General features: G+C 36.1%; 1 protein-coding gene across 2 annotated transcripts in view; it reads left to right on the forward strand.

Moving 5' to 3' along the window:
* Positions 1–18,656, forward strand: part of TMEM182 (transmembrane protein 182) — a 60,523-nt gene that overhangs the window by 18,648 nt on the left and 23,219 nt on the right. Inside the window, exon 4 of one of the 2 annotated variants that reach the window (XM_045828837.1) lies at positions 17,688–17,825. The exons of the other annotated variant lie outside the window; for it this stretch is intronic. Within the exon in view, the coding sequence (XP_045684793.1) occupies positions 17,688–17,825 (138 nt within the window). The remainder of the gene's footprint in view (positions 1–17,687; positions 17,826–18,656) is intronic. 2 annotated transcript variants of the gene reach the window in all.

Genomic DNA, 18,656 nt, shown 5'->3' on the forward strand with positions numbered 1-18,656 from the left:
TCCTTGAGGTTGGTTTTTAGGTTCAAGCCTTTGTGGTCTGAGAAAATGCTTGGTATGATTTCAATTTTCTTGAATTTGTTGAGGCTTGTTTTGTGTCCTATTATGTGGTCCATCTTTGAGAATGTTCCATGTGCCTTTAAAAAGAATGTACATTTTGCTTCTTTGGGGTAAAAACTTCCGTATGTATCAGTTAAGTCCATTTGATCTGGGGTGCCATTCAGTGTCTGACCCATTTTTTAATTGGTCTGTCTGTTTTCTTATTTTTGAATTTTAAGTGTTCTTTGCATATTTTGGATAATAATTTTTTAACAGATGTATGTTTTGCAAATATTTTACCTCTGTCTGTAGCTTATATTCTTATTGTCTTTAACATTGTCTTTTGCAGAGAAGAAGTTTTTGATTTTAATAAACCCCAACTTATAAATTATGTCTTTCATGGACTATTGTTTTATTGTTGTATCTAAAAAGTCTTCATCATACCCACAGACATCCAGGTTTTCTGCTATATTATTCTGTAGGAGTTTTTAGTTTTGTGTTTTACTTTTTGGTCTGTGATCCATTTTGAGTTAATGTTTGTGAAGCGTATAAGGTTTGTATCTAGATCAGTATATTGCATGCTGCTGTCCACCTCTTTCAGCATCATTTTCTTCGCCCTGTTTTATATTCTTTGCTCCTTTGTCAAAGATCAGTTGACCATATACACATATATTTTGGCTCTCTATTATATTGAATTGATGCATATATGTGTATTATTTTATCAATACCATACTGTTTTGATAACTGCAGCTTTACAGTAAATCTTGAAGTCAGATAATATCAGTCTTCCAACCTTGTTCTTGTCCTTTCATATTATGTTGGCTATTCTGGGTCTTCTTATAAACTTTAGAATCAGCTTGCTGATATTCACAAAACAACTTGCTTAGGTTTTGATTATTGAGATTGTATTGAATCTATAGATCAAATTATTAAGAAGTGACGTCTTGGAAATAATGAATCTTTCTACTAATTAACTTGGAAAATCTCTACATTTATTTAGTTCTTTGTTTATTCATCAGAGTTTTGTGGTTTTCCTCATGTATATCTTTACATATTTTGTAGATTTAGTCCTAAATATTCTATTTTATGGGGGGGCGCTAATGTAAAAGTTACTGTGTTTTTATTTGAAATTCTAAGTTTCACTGCTGGTCTATAGAAAATTGATTGGCTTTTGTATATTAATCCTGTATCTTACAATCTTGCTATTATTAGTTGCCTGAGGTTTTTGCACTGATTTTTAAATATTTTTCTACATAGATGATCATGTCATCAAATTAACAAAATTTTATTTTTTTCACAATCTATATAGCCTTTATTTCCTGTCTTGTCTAATTGCATTAGCAAGGACTACTGCACAGTTTTGAAGAGAAATGATAATAGGGTATATCCTTGCCTTGCTCCTGATCTTAGTGGAAAAGCTATGAGTTTCTTACTATTTAGTATGATATTAGGTGTAGTCTTTTTGTATGTATACATTACCAATTTTAAGGAATTTCCCCTGTACTTCTACTTGCCTACAATTTTTTTTTATTATAAATAGGTGTTCTTGGACTTTGTCAGAAATATTTTTACATGCATTGATATGATCATGTGATTTTTCTTTTCTGGCCTGTTGGTGTCATGGCTATATTAACTGATTTTTTAAATATATTGAACTACCCTTGCACACCCAGGAAAAATTCCACTTAATTGTGGTGTATAATTCTTTCCTCTGCTTTTATCCTCGAAAATATTATAGAGAATTGGTGTAATTTCTTAAATGTTTGGTATAATTTACCAGTCAACCAATTTAGACTGAAACTTTTTATTTGGGAAGGTTATTAACAATATATTTAGTTTATTTAGTAGATATAGGTCTATATTTACATTGTCTGGTTTCTTCTTGTTTTAGTTTTGGTAGATTGTGTCTCTCAAGCATTTAGTCCATTTTATCTACAGTATCAAATATATAGGCATAGAGAATTGTATAGTATTCCATAATATCTTTTTAATCACATCTAGTGATATTGTTTCCTTTCATTTTTTGGTATTTATTTATTTTTAATGTTTCATATTTTCCATTACATTTAGTCCCCTTACACCCTCTTCTTCTCTCAATCTAATATTAGTAATTTGTGTCATTTCTCTTTTGTTTTTAGCTTGGTTAGAAGCTGGTAAATTTTATTGATCATTTAAAAAGCTCTTTCCATTGTGTTGATTTACTCTATTTTATGTTTTAAAATTCAATGGGTTTTGCTCTAATATAATGTTTTGGCTTATGTTCACTTTGCATATAATGTGCTCTACTTTTCTAGGTTCTTAAGGTAGAAACTTAGTTTAGTGATGTTAGATCTTTCCTTGTTCCCAATATATTTACGCATTGCTATAAAGTTTCCTCTAAGCACTGTTTTCCTTACACTCCATGTATTTGGATAAGTTGTGTTTTCATTTTCATTCAGTTGAAAATATTTCTAAATGTATCTTGATATTTCTTCTTTGATCCAAATGTTATACAGAAGTGTGTTTTTTAACTCCATATATTTTTGGATTTTCCAGTTATCTTTTTTCAATTGTTTTCTAATTTAACTATTTTGTGGTCTGAGAGCAGACATTATCTGATCTCTGATCTTTTAAATTTGTTAAGGTGTGCTTTATGGCCCAGAATGTGGTCTACCTTAGCGAATATTCCTTGTGAGCTTGAGAAAAATGTGTATTCTGATCTTCTTGGGTTAAGTCAGTTACATGTAGTTGATTGTTGCTGTTACGGAGTCTAGCTATGTATGTTCTTAACTGATTTTCTGCCTGTTGGATCTGTCTATTTCTTCTAGAGAGGTATTGAAGTCTCCAACTATGATAGTGGATATTTTCTTTCCTCTCTTCAGTTCTATCAATTTTTTCCTTATGTAGTTTGATACTCTCTTGTTAGGTTAGTGTATATTAAAGCAAAAGCTGTTCTTTAATTATGTATTTATATAATTTATATTCAGTGTCATTATTGATATGTTAGGACTTAACCCTGCCATTTAAAATTTATTTTCTCTTCATTCTGCATTTAATTCTTGTGTTTTCCTCTTTGTTATAATGTTACTTGATTTATTTTAAATGCCATTTTATTTTGATTTATCTAGTATTTTTGAGTGTATCTTTCTCTACTCCTGTCCACTGTTTAGAACCTCAAATGAGTTTTAATTTTTGATTACTATATTTGTTCATTTCTAAAATTTCCTTTGGGTTCTTATTTTTAAATATATTTTATTGATTATGTTATTACACTTGTCCCAATATTTTTCTCTTTATTCCCCTCTGTTCTGTACCACCCCCACTTTAGTTCATGTTCATGGGCCATACATATAAGTTCTTAGGCTGCTCCATTTCCCATACTATTCTTAACCTTGCCCTATCTGTTTTGTACCTATCATTTATGCTTATTCCCTGTACCTGTTCCCCCATTCTCCCCTGTTTCCCTACCTGCTTATAACCCTCCATGTGATCTCTATTTCTGTGAATCTGTTCCTATTCTAATTGTTTGCTTAGTTCATTTTTGTTTTTGTGTTTTTATGTTGAGTTGTTGATAGTTGTGAGTTTGTTGTCATTTTACTGTTTGTATTTTTGATCTTCTTGTTTTTCTTAGATAAACCCTTTTAACATTTCATATAATAAGAGCTTGGTAATTATGAACTACTTTAACTTGACTTTATCTGGGAAGCACTTTATCTGCCCTCCCATTCTAAATGATAGCTTTGCTGGATAGAGTAATCTTGGATGTAGGTCCTTGCTGTTCATGACTTTGAATATTTCTTTCCAGCCCCTTCTTGCCTACAAAGTTACTTTTGAGATATCAGTTGATACTCTTATGGCAGCTCCTTTGAGGGTAAATATCTCTTTTTCTCTTGCTGTTTTTAAGATTCTTTCCTTATCTTTAATCTTGGATAACATAATTATGATGTGCCTTGGTGTGTTCCTCCTTGGGTCCAACTTTCTTTGGGCTCTCTGGGCTTCCTGGGCTTCCTGGAAGTCTATTTCCTTCACCAGATTGGGGAAGTTCTTCTTCATTCTGTTTTCAAAGAAGTTTTCCATATCTTTCTCTTCCTTCTCTCCCTCTGGCACCCCTATGATTCAGATGTTGGAACATTTAAAGTTGTCCTGGAGGTTCCTAAGCCTCTCCTCATTTTTTTGAATTTTTGTTCCCTCATTATGTTCTGGTTGAATGTTTATTTCTTCCTTCTGCTCCAAACCATTGATTTGAGTCCCAATTTCCTTCCTGTCACTGTTGGTTCCCTTTATTTCACTTTTCATAGCCTTCCCTTTTTCCTCTATTTTGCAACCATACTCAACCATTTCTGTGAACATCCTGATTATGAGTGTTTTGAACTCTGTATCTGATAAGTTGGTTCTCTCTTCATCACTTAGTTGTCTTTTCTCTGAATCTTTGATATCTTCTTTAATTTGGGCCATACATTTTTGTCTCAGCTTGCCTGTTACATAGTAAGTGATGGAGTCTTAGGTATTTGAGGGGGACTTTGGCCAACAAGGTCCCCCGGGGCCATGATAGATGAAAGTAATGAGTTGTTCCAGTTACAATCTTGTTGCTCCAATGGGAAAAGAGGTGGCAATTCCCTCTAGTGGAGAATGCCTTTAGCACTTCTCCTACACTGCTTTTATTAGGGTTGAGAAGTGCAGGAGGATACAGCACACTTGCATAGCTTATCAATCAATGTCCAATGGGCTGTAGTTATAAAAAACTAACACTATGTATAGGGAACAATTAAAGAAACACACAAATCTTTTCAGTTTGGGGCCTGTGAGACATGCAGATGCCAGATAGCTATAAAGGCATATATCATGAAGTAGGGAGTTTCACTCCTTATGCCTTGCACTCAAGCCTTTGTGTTATACTAAGAGGTCTTATTGCTGAGCAGAGCTGGCTTCAGAGGACAAAAATGCACATTTCAGGCTTGATTTCAGAAGTGTGAATAGTTCTCAGTACTCTTACTTGGTACATAGGTGATAATATTTCATCCCTGATGAAATATTCCTTCAGTCTTCTCTCTTAAATGCCTGATTTTCCCTAGCATGGAATTAAGTGATAAAGACTTTTAACTATGTGGTAATGAGGCCAAAACCATGGATTTGTCTCTGTTTTGAATGAGTTAGCTTCACTCTGTTCCATGGCTATTAAATAGTCCATCAGCCTTGTATGTATACCTTGAGATTTCAGTGGAAACTGAGTGATAAATTATTGAGTATTCACTTATTTGCATTTTCTTGAGAATATATTACATTCCAGGCATAAAACTTCCCCTGAAGTTATACAGATGGACAAGATTGAATCTTTGCCTTAAGGAATTCATAGTCAAGAAGTGGAGGCGAATATACAAGGAAGGAAAGAATACAGAGCTAAGTCCAGTGACTGGTATGTTTGAGGAACACTGATTGAGTCTGGAGACCTAGTACTCTGCTCAGTGCTGATCTGCATTAACTCTTTCAATCCTCTTAACACTATGATAGGTATTATAATCATATCTTAAGAAAGGTTAAAGTGAGACATGGGTAGCTAAGTAACTTACTCAAGGTCACACACTTGATAAGAGGTGTTCTAGTTCTTGAGCCTATATTCCTACTGATTCTCCACTCTCCTACCTTTTGGCAGAGATAAGGGGTAGCTTCACTATGTCTTTCAAGGAGGGAAGAATACTTGATTAGACATTAAAGGACAAGTAAGAAGGTTGTTTATTTCAACTAGGGGAAAGAGTATTACAAAAGCCCAGAAGCATGACAACAGCATTTTCCCTCAGGAAATGTTGGTATAATTTCAGTGTTTCTGGAGGATGAGGGATGAGGCACCAGAGGGGAGGATTTGGGCCTGGAACACTTAGATGGAATAGTGACAATTTATTTCAAAAAAACACAGCAAACATAGGTACTAATGGTAACTGAGACTGAGCACAGAAGGCCCTGAGTTTAACTTTTGTTCTTGCCATTTACTGATCATTTAATTTTTGGAACATTACTTAACCTCTCTGAGCCTCATTTGTAAAGTACACAATAGGGATTGCTGTGATGACAGAGAAAAGTCTGCTGGTAAAGGCTGAACCATTTCATAGGTACAGCACCTTCTCAATAAAATTCAGAGCTCTAGAGAGACCAAAATTCAGTGGTTCTCAATGTGGCTGCACATACCATTCTCCTAGAGGTCTTTAAAAAAAAAGAAAGGAGAAGTTTGCTTGTGCCCACCCTCAGAGGTTCTCACTCAAATTATCTGGTTTGGAAACCTGTTTTGTGTATGGTGTTAAAGCCCTCCAAGTGGCTCTGATGCTGAAGCGAGGATGGAAGCCACCAGTTCAGGTACTCTAAGGCAGCAGGGGTCAGGGGAAGACCTGGGAGCTAGAGGGTAAACCATGGGTACTCACCTTGCCCCTTGTATCATAATCTGAGTAACTTTGTACATAATACCTCTTTAAGGAAGTAAAGGACTTTTTCTCCTATCCTCTTAGATTCAGTGACTGGGATCTTACAATCAGACTGTAAAAAGACATATTACCATAGAAAAGGTTTATTATTACACATACATATGGAGGCCTTCTCAGGAAAGTGAAGACTCAAAGAAGCAGATAGGCCTGAGAGTTTTTACATCTTATAAACAAAATGACAATAAATGTGTAGATGTGACAAGACAAAGGGGAAAGGAGTTTGGTGTAGGGGTGGTAAATTGTGAGAAGGTGACTAGGGGATATTTAGGGAAATTAATGCATGATAAGAGTTATTTTAGTAAGCCACGTTTGTAGACACATTTTGGTTCTGACTCATTGTCTTCATGGCTATAAACTCCCCCAGAAGAGGAAATTTATGGAAGTTCTCATTTCTCAGAAGTTTCTGCTTTTGGGTAACTAAGGAAAACTAGAAGACTTCTTTCTGTGTGTGTTGATTCTCATTTGCCATCATTGTTTTTATTGCAGACTAGAGTAATTCTTATGCCAAAGTGTTGGGATGACATATTCTGACACCCTTCCCTTCACTCTGAGAGCCTTGTTTACCTCACTACTGTGACCTTGAGGGTGCTGGTAGCTGCTCCTATTAAATTGAATCCCACTGTTGCTGCTGTCACTGCAGCTAACCCTCATGTACCTCTGGTACTGCAGAGGTACCTACCTAGCACTTATGAATCTCCTTTCTTAGCCCCCAAAATTGTTAGGGGGGAGGAAATAATATAATGACCATGGGTTTCCTCTTAAACCTGGAGAGGTTTAAGAGGAAACCCATGTGAAGCCCCTGTGAAGAAACCCCTCCTTTGTCTTTTGGGACTTTCCCAAGGTCACAGACAGCAGGGCAGGTGAAGGCCCTGCTCCATCTGCCTAATGCACCTCTTCTCTCTCAGTTATTCCTTCACTGCCAGTGTTTACAATAAGGAGGTAAATACACTTCATACTATTTCTTCATGTTCTTGTTGTCCTGAAAAAATCATTGGACTGTGTTAAGCATGTGACTTGGCTTAACATGTCCATAGTCACAGAGCTCTGACTGGACATTCTGTACAGCCTTTTCTTCTACTTTGGTTTGGTACTACCATATTTTTAAACCTGCCCTGTACTGCCAAAACAAGCAGTGTATGGAGATGAAGGCAGGCTTGTTGGCCATGTAGCAGGGTGTCTCCCTTAAAGCTTTAGCAGCAAACACTGGAGGCACTCTCATTTAGGGCTGAGGATGGTGAAGGTGATGGAATGTTTTGTTTTGGCTTCATTTAAAACATTTTATAGCACTTCGTGCTCTGTGTGCTTGAGGGTATATTGAAAGATAGGATTACCTTTATGAACTAGCTTTGTGAGGTGCCTGGGGCAAGATAGCAATTTTTGAAAAATGAATAACACAAGTTTATCTTTAAACTACGAATACAATATTTACCTTGTATAGACATAACAAAATAATTTATCAAAAAACTGAATTTGGAATCATTTGGGTTGACTTTTTTCCATTTTACTCTGTATGAAAGAGGGTTTCTTGTATGAATTACAATATTATGAAATCAAGAGATTTGTAAATATCTTAACAAAAAAAACCCTGTTTGGCATAAAAACGAAAACCCAAGAAGAAAGTTTTTACTTTTGCTGGACTCTTAAGACCTGTAATAACAGTATCACTAAAGCTTATTTCATCTTTATCTTGATGACCTAGTTTTAGGAACCACTTGGGTTGCTTTAATAACTACCTAACTAGTTTTCCTTGTTCTGTCCTTTTTCTTGCCAGCTGATTCTTTATACAGTTGCAAGAATAATATTCTGATACAAATGTGCCTAAATTTTTTTCTGGCTATGATTTCTGATTACTGAACCCCCAGGATACCAGGAGGACCTGGATGATAAACGCATGGCATAGGAGGGCTTGACTACCTTTCTAGTTTCCTGATTTTCTCTTCCCCTCATCTACCTGGGTAATAGTTGCCACTTTCTCTTCCCCCACCCATGGGACTCTTTCCTTTGATTGCAGTAAACTTTCTCCTGCCTTCTTCCCAATGAAATACTACCCAGATGGTAAAACCCAGCTCTTCTCACTCCCCTTCAGTTCTAAAGTAGTGGCCTCCATGCAGCAGCCCATTTGGCTCCATGATCTTCTGTGTGTTCCTCTGCTACTGCACCTAGATCTCAGTGTTAACCTTATTTGCTTTTTCCCCACTGGACTGAATTTGTGAGGGCAAGGCTTATGTCTTATTATAGAGGTTTTTACTGCCTAGCACTGAGAGAGCCATCAAGACATGTTTACTAAATTTAGTGGCTCCTGGTGGTCAGCAATGTGCCCATTCACAAGCACGCTGGCAATGCCCCTCTTCAGTGTCCCTTGTAAGACAGTAGTTTGAGCAATTGGCTGGGTGTGAATGGTTTGGAATGGAACTTATTCTCAAATAATCTAGCTAAATCTTAAGGCTGCTTTTGACCATTGTCTAAATTAATGAGGTCTTACTCCTTGCTTGTTTATTACATTCCCACTGGAAAAAAATATGGCAGGGTTTTAGTTTCTAACCATTTACATGGGGTTAAGATCAGATGCCAGTTCTGTCATTAGCTTTCCATCTGTGGCCTGCACACATGCACAAACACACATACATGCACACGTTAATGTGTCCAATTACTAGTTTACTTTATTTTGTGACTATCACTGTCCTGAAGTTTTGGATGATTTTTTCTATGTTTCCTCTCTGAAGGATCCTTAATAGATATCTCCTTACACTTCCTATTTATGCCACTTTTGTATTTAACCTTTTAAATATACCCCAGATATGAGCTCCTTTGATACATATTTGAATCTGAAATTTGCATTTGCAATGCTATTAATAATGTATGTTAAATATTTTTTATGAATTAAACTCAGACATGAAAAGCACAATTTTGCATTCCATATACACTCTGTTTTTTAACAAACTAGAAAACCTCTAATGACTTGAGATCTCTTTTCTCTACTAAAATAACCAACTGGATAGCCTTCAAGTGAAAACCAGAAAATACTGCATGTAAGTGAATATATTATAAAAATATGAAATGATATATTTATGTGGACAGTATTAATATGAAATATCAGCATAGTTCTTGACTGATGATTCTAGATCTACTAGAATAAAGTTACTGAGCAAATTCATAGTAAAAGTAATACCTTAAGGGTAAAAGTCTATTGAGGAAAATAAAGTGAGGACTCGAAGAACCATTTCTATAGCATCTGTTGTTAAAGTAGTTACTAGTCATCCGCCTCATTACAGTGCTTGTCAATCAATGGCCATTGGCACCAATTCAATGCCAACAGGAATCCTTAATTTGGGGCGTGGTGAAGAAGAAAACTTTGTTCAATACAAAACAGCTCAACTGTCATACAGCACAGCTGTGAAAATAGCAGGACTATTATGTAGCCCTGGGGTCAGGTTCCTCTCCAGCTAGAGAGCTCTGCTCTGCTGAGACATCTTCAGTGTTTCAACTCAGCCAGGAAAATGCAGTCTTCATTCAATGAAAAGAGAACATGCACTCTAAGAACCACAGGGAGGTGGTTTATATGCAGAGAAGTCCCCACCCTTTGGTCCCTGATTGATCTGTCCTCATGTAAATGAGGACTCCAAATCCTTTACACTCAATTGGTCTAAAAAGCACTATCTTTACTGGTCAAAATAGAGCCACTCTGATCGTCTGAAGCTGTGCAGCTCTGATTGGACTGGGAAAGACTCAGTCCTATTGGTATAAATAGGATTTTAGGACCTCCTTTATAAGGGCTGATGCATATTTTTTGTGTGTGTCAGCACACCTGTTACACTGTAAGGGGCGGGGCCTTAGGTATTTGCCAGGGTGGGGCAATCCTCTGCTTTGTTGTGGTGTTGTATGTGGGAGAGGGGTCAGAGAGAAAACAATGCTGCTGGTTCGCTCCTGCTCTAGCCCCACTTTCTAATGAACTCTCTTGTGAGACTGGGATTTTCTCCCTCCTTCATAAACCCCACTGGATTTTATGGCCAGAGATTTGGAGTCTTTAGTTTCCCAGTCAGCCAGCCCCTCCTTGCTCATGCAGCCCGCTGCCTTGCCACAGGTTCTCTTTGCTCACCCAGCTGTTCATCTCTGTCCCTCCTACTGGTCTGGATGAATGTTTCTTTAACTTCTTGATTGTTGGAGTTCCATGCAGCTTGGTATTCTGGCAGTTTTGGTTGTTCATTGTCTTTAAATTGTTTGTTATCCTTTTGATTGTGCAAGGAAGTGAAACATTTCTACCTATACCTCCATCTTGGTCAGAACTCAAAATGTGGTCCAAATAAAAGAAAAGATAAAAACTCCAGAAAAAGAACTAAGCAAGGAGGGGATAGACAACCTATCTGATGCAGAGTTCAAAACACTGGTAAGCAGGGTGCTGACAGAACTGATTGAGCTCTGTCACAAAATTAAGAAAGAAATGAAGGCTACATAAAGTGAAATAAAGGAAAATATACAGGGAACCAACAGTGAAGGGAAGGAAACCAGGATTCAAATCAACAATCTGGAACAAAAGGAACAAATAAATATCAAACCAGAACAGAATGAAGAAACAAGAATTCAAAAAACATGAAAAGAAACTTAGGAAATTCTGGGACAACTTTAAGCATTCCAACATATGAATCATAGGGATGACAGAAGGAGAAGAGGAAGAGCAAGAAATTGAAAACTTATTTGAACAAATAATTAAGGAGAATGTCCTCAATCTGGTGAAGGAAATAGATTTCCAGGAAGCCCAGAGAGTCCCAAAGAAATTGGATCCAAGGGAGAACGCACAAAGACACATCATAATTAAGTTACCCCAGATTAAAGATAAGGAAAGAATCTTAAAAGCAGCAAGAGGAAAGGAGATATTTACCCACAAAGGAGTACTTGTAAGACTATCAGCTGATTTCTCAAAAGACACCTTGCAGGAAAGAAGCAGCTGGAAAGAAGTATTCAAAGTCATGAAAGGCAAGGACCTACATTCATGAATACTCTATCCAGCAAAGCTATCATTTAGAATGAAAGGGCAGATAAAGTGGTTTCCAGATAAGGTCAAGTTAAAGGAGTTCATCATCATTCAGCCCTTATTATATGGAATGTTAAAGGGACTTATCTAAGAAATAGAAGATCAAAAATACGAACAATAAAATGACATCCAACTCACAACTATCAACACACAAGTATCAACTGAAACTAAAAAAAACAGAAACAAAAACTAAGCAAACAAGTAGAACAGGAACAGAATCACAGAAATGGAGATTCTATGGAGGGTTATCAGTGGAGAGGGGGAGAGGGGAGAATGGGGAGGAAAGGTACAAGGAATAAGAAGGATAATTGGTATGCATAAAATAGACAGGGGGTGGTTAGGAATAGTATAGGAAATATAGAAGCCAAAGAACTTATATGTATGATCTATGAACATGAACTAAGTGGGGAAATGCTGGGGGGTGGCAGACTACAAGGCAGAGGGGGGATAAAGGAAGAAAAAATGGGATAATTACAATAGCATAATCAATAAAATATACTTAAAATTAAAAGCAAATAAATAAGAGCTGGTGTAGATGGCAGGAACACAGTGCAGGCAGGCAGTTCAGCACAGAGGGTGAACTTCACTTCTGTGAAGTGCAGTTTATGTGAGAGGCCCCTGTGCAGAAATGGCTGCTAAGGTCTCTTTTTAAAAGTGTGAGCCCAGTCGGTGACCAGCAGCCCTTCTTAGTAGGTGTCTTTTTTCTTTTTTGTCAGGGTTCACACACTTGACCAAGGAATACTTGTTTTAGATGAATTCACCAATTTACCTACAACCAACAGAACCTCATTTCTTTGAAAATAGCCATTATAGCCCTGGCTGGCATAGCTCAGTGGATTGAGTGTGGGCCTGTGAACCAAAGGGTTGCTGGTTCAATTCCCAGCCAGGGCACATGCCTGAGTTGCAGGCAAGGTCCCCAATTGGGGGTGTGCAAAGGGCAACCACACACTGATGTTTCTCTCCATCTCTTTCTCCTTCCCTTCCCCTCTCTAAATAATAAATTCTTTAAAACAAAATAAAATAGCCATTAATTCTAACTTTGCACAGATTCTGATAATGCTTTCTTTTGATTAATATAAATTGTGATGATATCGAGTACATGCAAATTTACTTACATCATAAATCTTGCTTCATGTTTCAATAGGAACTAATAGAATTTAATATTGTTTAAGTTAAACATTGAATTGCATTTAATGGTACAAATGGATTTTTAGAGATATTTTGCTTGGCACAATCCAAAGCTTTCAAAGAGAAAGCCTTGTAGTCTTAATGGGCTCACATAAAGAACAACTGTTTTCTAAAACACATTCAAGACGTAGGATTCTTAAACAATATAAACTACAAAAACATCCAAACCAAACAGAAACATGCCTCATACCAAAATTTTATAGTTGTATATATTAAAACCAAAAGCATGTTCCTCTCCTAGATCTGTGACATTAGTAGATAGATATCTTTTAAGTGTCAACTGCATTCTTAACAAAACCATGTCAGAATTATGTAATAATAATAGCAAATATATTTGAGTAATAACTGCATGCTACTTTTCATATATTTCCTCAGTCCTTACCATAATCTTAGGTGAAGGATATTGTTTTCCATATTAGAAAACTGATGTTGATGAGAGTCAAAAATTAGTAAGTGGAGGGGGTCCAATATAATATTTGACTCCCTAAAACATTACTTAATTAACTCTATGTTGAAAGTTCTCTGATGGCTTCAGACTCATTTCAGGCAGTGAGAGAACTCTACCCAATTCCACAAGATGAATCTTCATTACATGTGAACGTTTTAATTCTGGAATCAAGTGGGCCACATATGCAAACTAGTTAATATAATTAGCTAAGAAACAGGAAGTTTCAAGAAATTTTGAAATAGTTTTACAGGTATGCAATTTTGAATCTTTAAGTCCAGGCAGAAAAATAAAGCATGTGGTCAGGGGTTGCAATAGGGCATCTCACTTAGAAGCAATTTCTGTATGGTCACAACTCTCCAGACAGCCAGATCTCCCATTCCCTTAAGCATATCTATTGCTTCTGTCTTTTACAGGGGACTTAGAATAAAAATGGTGGTTATTTTGCTAGAGCAAATAAAAAAAAGGAACTAGCAGATTTCAGGAATAACAGCAGATCTGGGGAACATTTATTCCCTTGTCTGTCTGGCTTCTTTCTCGCTCTCTTTCATCAGGTGTTTTCTCTCTTCCTTATAGTTCCTCTACTTCTCTCTGTGCAGAGGCTTGTCCTGTTTACCCTCCATTCTCTGTAGCCTGATTCATAATGCTTGCCCTCTTGTTTGCATATGACCTTGGCTTACCATTGGTTTTTTTTGGATCCAGCTTGTTCATAAATGGTAAATACTTAGATTACTCTTATTCCAAAACCTATATTTCTTTACTATATTATGCTGACAGTATATAATTTTAAATTTCAATAATAAAATATAGTTTTAATAAATTAAGATGTGGAAAATAGTCTACTATATTTTTGCTGGTATTCACCTTTTCTGTTATCTCTCACTTTATTTTTAAAGTTTCAAAGGAACTCTGGTGTCATTTCCCTTTAGCCTAAAGAAATTCCCTTTACATATTTTGCAGAGCAGGTCTGCTGTGACAAATCCTATTTTCCTACCTGAGAAATGACATTTTTCACCTTCATCACTCAAAGACATTTTTACTAGAAGTAGAATTTTAGGTTGATAGGTATTCTCTTCTGGCACCTTAAAGAGGTTTTTCCACTGTCATCATCTTCTTTTAAGAAAATCCTCACCCAAGGATTTATTGATTTTAGATAGAGAGGAAGGGGGAGAAAGAGAAAGAGAGAGGGGAGGAAAGCAGAGGAGGGGAGAGAAAGGAGGAGAGAAGAGAAGAGAAGAGAAGAGAAGAGAAGATACATTGATGGGTTGCCTCCCAAATGCACCCTGCCCAGGGATCAAACCCATAACCAGGTATATGCCCTTACCAAAAATCAAACCTGCAACCTTTTGGTGTATGGAACAGCTCTCTGACCAACTGAGCTGCCTAGCTAAAGCTCCACTGTCTTCTGGATGCCATCATTTCTCATGAGAAACTTTCAGTCTTTGGAACTGTTGGTCCATACATTTAATATTTTATCCCAATCTCCCATCCTCATTTTGGCTGCTTTCAAGACTTTTTCTTTATCCACAGTTTTCATTAATTTTATTATGTGTCTGAGCTAATTTTTTTGAGTTTATCCTTTTTGGAGTTTGTTGAGTTTCTTGTATCTGTATATTTATCTCTCATCAAATTTGGGAAGTTTTCAGGAATTATTTCCATGAATATTCTTTCTTCACCAACATCATTTTTTTGCCTCTTCTTTAAGGACTCCCATGAAAGAAATATGAGATCTTTTGATATGGTCCCACAAGTCTCTAAGACTCTACCTAGTCAGTTTTGTTTTCAATCACTTTTCTTTCTGTTGTTCAGGTTGTATCATTTCTATTGCTCATTCTACAAGTTCACTTGCTCTTTCCTCTCTCATCTCCATCCTGCCATTGAGCTTGTCTAATGAATTTTTAATTTCAAGTATTGTATTTTTCAACTCTAAAATTCAATTTAGTTTTTTCTTTATAGACTCTATTTCTCTTTCTGTTCATTTCAAGGGTGTTATAAAAAGTGGTTCTAATAGCTACTTCAAAGTCTGTTTACTAATTCACACATCTGAAACTTTGGGTTGGCGTCTGCTGATTGATCTTCCTTTGGGAATTAGTCAAATTTTCATGGTTGTTAGTATATCAAGTAATTTTGGATTATATCCTGCATATTTTGAAGATTACATTGCCAGACTCTGCATACTGTTAAAATTTTCTGGCAAATATTCATGTGTTGTTAGAATGGGCATTCAAGTTGCATTGTCTGTTCTTTTCTTCTGTGATACTATTTTCAATGTCAATACAATTTTCAGCTGCTTCTACATTATTTGGGTCTGATAAGGCATGCACCATTCAAAGCTTGCCCTTGTTCTTGGGTGATTTTTATCACCCCAAAGTTGTAATTCAGTTCTTAAAGCTTTTGTTGTACTTCTCTGGGCATTTTCAATACTTGAGCAACTTGAGGGGTAAGTTCATTACTTGCATAGGTTCAAACACAGAAATAGATTCTCTTTTCCACTCTCTTTTGTCTGTGGGGATTTCCCTATGTCCTCTGACTTCTAGGACTACTTTACCTAGTTTTTCTGGCAAGAAAGTTTGGGACTTTTAGAGTTTGGCCTCCTTTGCTGTGGCACCATTCCATGTAATTGCACCACAGTGCAAAGCAGCAGGGGAAAGAAAGAACATGTAACACTGATTCACCTACTTTTTGCACAATGGGGAGCAAATTCTTCTATAGAAAGGATTAAATCATCATTTGGGATTATAAATGTCCATGCTGCTACTGGGGTAGCAATGCAGATCTACTCTAAATTCTTTTTATCCTCACCTGAGGACATGCTTATTGATTTTAGAGAGGGGAAGAGAAACATCAATGTGAGAGAAAAACATCAATCAGCTGCCTCCCAAACATGCCCTGATTGAGGACTAAACCCATATAGTAGATATGTGTGCTCTGACTGGGAATCGAACCCACAAGCTTTTAGTTTATGGGACATACTCTAATCAAGTGAGCCACTGGCCAGGACTGCAGATTTATTTTTGAAGCTGGCCTTGAGTCAGAACTGAGAGAATAAAAAGAAAAGTAAACATGGGGATTTTCTCCATACTTTGGCTTATAGGAGCCCTTTATCCTGCTTCTACAACCAGAATAATGACCTTAACTATGTTTTTGTTTTGTTGGCACTTTTTACAAAGTTCCCAACTTGATTTGACTTCAGGACAAGTCCATAAGGATATAAAAAGGAAAAACAAGGAGAGTCTTTGTAGCTCAGTTGATCTCTGCTATAGATTTGATTTCCTTCCTTAATTTACTTGCTATTGTTTACATTCTAGATTTCTCAGCTACTTGTTTGTCACATCTGTCCCATTTTAGTGTGATCATGGGAGTGACAGAATGGGTTCTGTGTTTTCGGGGCAACCTTTTATTAAGGGTTGTATCTTTAGCGCTTGCCATAGAAATTGCCCTGTAATTGACAATAAAGTAAATGAAGTGAATGAAAATCACAACATTGATTCATAACATAAATGCTGATCTTTTAGTCTTGTCTTCAAGATTCAGTTATGGACACAAAAGTCCTTTCCCCTTTAACTGCAGTGACTCCTCAAATTCCCATCTTCCCATCCACTCTTTTCTAAGATTCCACTATGAAAAGTGGAAAAAAAATCAGTCCAATGATTTTTTTCTTTGCCAGGCAGGCTTGTTGAGAAAAAAAAAATAATTCTTTGCTTCATTATAAAATTTTTATATTTACATAAAATTATAATTTTATTATGTTTCACTGAGCTTTTCTTTGTTTACACTAAAAGGAATTTATTTTAGTGTTTTAGACTTTGGGAAATGATAGCTTTATTTAATAGATTGGTATTATATGGTTCAAAATCTATCATTAGGATTCATCTTTATTTGATTACTCTGAACATGTCACCAAACCCACAATCTACTTCTCACCATTTGCATCCATTAATTCAAACTTGCTGCTCTTTAAATAAGCAATCACTAAAACTTTTCATTTGGAATCTTTTTAAAAAACAAATATTAATAGAAAGTAGTAAACTTTAGAATATATCTAATTTAAAATCTCAATGTGTTTACAACTTTTTAAAAATGTTGCTTGCTATTTTTATTGTAAACATTATCTTATTAGAAAGTAAGTGACTTTATAAATATGAATTTTTTCCATGTTTTTTGTACATTTGGTATGAAATAGCCATATGTGACCCAGGAGGTACTTATTCAAGAGAACTTTTTCTAGAATTCTAGGTGTTCCCTCTTCTAAAATAGAAAATCTGATTAGAAAATTGAGCTACCAAAGTATATTAAGCATGTGTGTGGTGCAAATTCCTAGCATGAGTTGACTGAAGGTTGATTCCACTGAGTCCAAAGTCTCTAATAAGGTTTCCATTTATAGATAAGTCAGGGCCTATGTCTTGGAATACCACCTGGCAGTGCTAAGACTGAAATTAGAAAAATGAAGAGGCAAGAAACACGCTGTGTCACAATCTGTTGTGTTCAAAATCTAAGTGTGTGTGTGTGTTTTTTTCTATTTTTATCCTGGGGTCTCCAGTTTACCGTGGTTTCTGGGCAGTCCTGATGCTCCTGGGGGTAGTCGCTGTGATCACCGCGAGCTTTTTGATCATCTGTGCAGCCCCCTTTGCCAGCCATCTTCTCTATAAAGCCGGAGGAGGCTCATATATTGCTGCAGGTATGTGTAGTGCTGTGAACATGCTTTCTAGCCACGGATTTTCTCCATATCATTGTATTTTTCATTTATAGTTTTAGGTATCAGGCTTCTAGCAGTAGGAATACAATTATATTCATTTCCCCAGGGACTTTGAATTTCTCATGTGCTAGCACTTAATCAGAGCAACAGTTTTTGCTCATTGTGTCTACATTTCATGAAATCAGATAATAGAGGGGAAATATCTGCTCAGAGAGTATTTTAACATCTCTTGTCCTATTAATTTTCTGTCTGTAAAATGGGGTCATAATGCTTCTCTGAAGCATCAGGATATGGGTAAACCTTTCTGTGTTCTCTGAAAAAGATAGTGCCATGATAATGCTCAAAACTCTCATGATATATTTACCCATAGATAAAAGGCATGTTTTTCTACAATGTCACCATTTGATTTTCTTAATTGTGGTTCATGTGCATTATCTAAACACATTCTCTTTATTGTAAAACCTATAGTTATTTTAGTCATCTTCCCAACTATACTTTCTAATTCCTAGTAAAATAATCATAGTACAAATGAAAAAATAACTGAATAGGTGAGTCTTGTGAATTTTAAGACTTTTTCATTTACTTAGGAAGTAAAAGACAGAACACTAATTTAAAAACATAAAAACATTTAAAAGATTATTTGTAGAGATAACAATTCTAGAAAATTAGACAACTTCAGTGTGACTCAGACTAAACTTTACATGGTAATGCTCTACTGTAACATCAGATTAAAAGGACAAAGAGTTTCTCCATGATATGGCAGTGAGAGCAAAGAGAAGGAGTGGAATGAATAGCTTTACTATTTTTATAAAC

The sequence above is a fragment of the Phyllostomus hastatus genome, unplaced genomic scaffold (genome assembly GCF_019186645.2).
Source record: "Phyllostomus hastatus isolate PE091 unplaced genomic scaffold, TTU_PhHast_1.1 phas_scaffold_78, whole genome shotgun sequence".
NCBI lineage: Eukaryota > Metazoa > Chordata > Mammalia > Chiroptera > Phyllostomidae > Phyllostomus > Phyllostomus hastatus.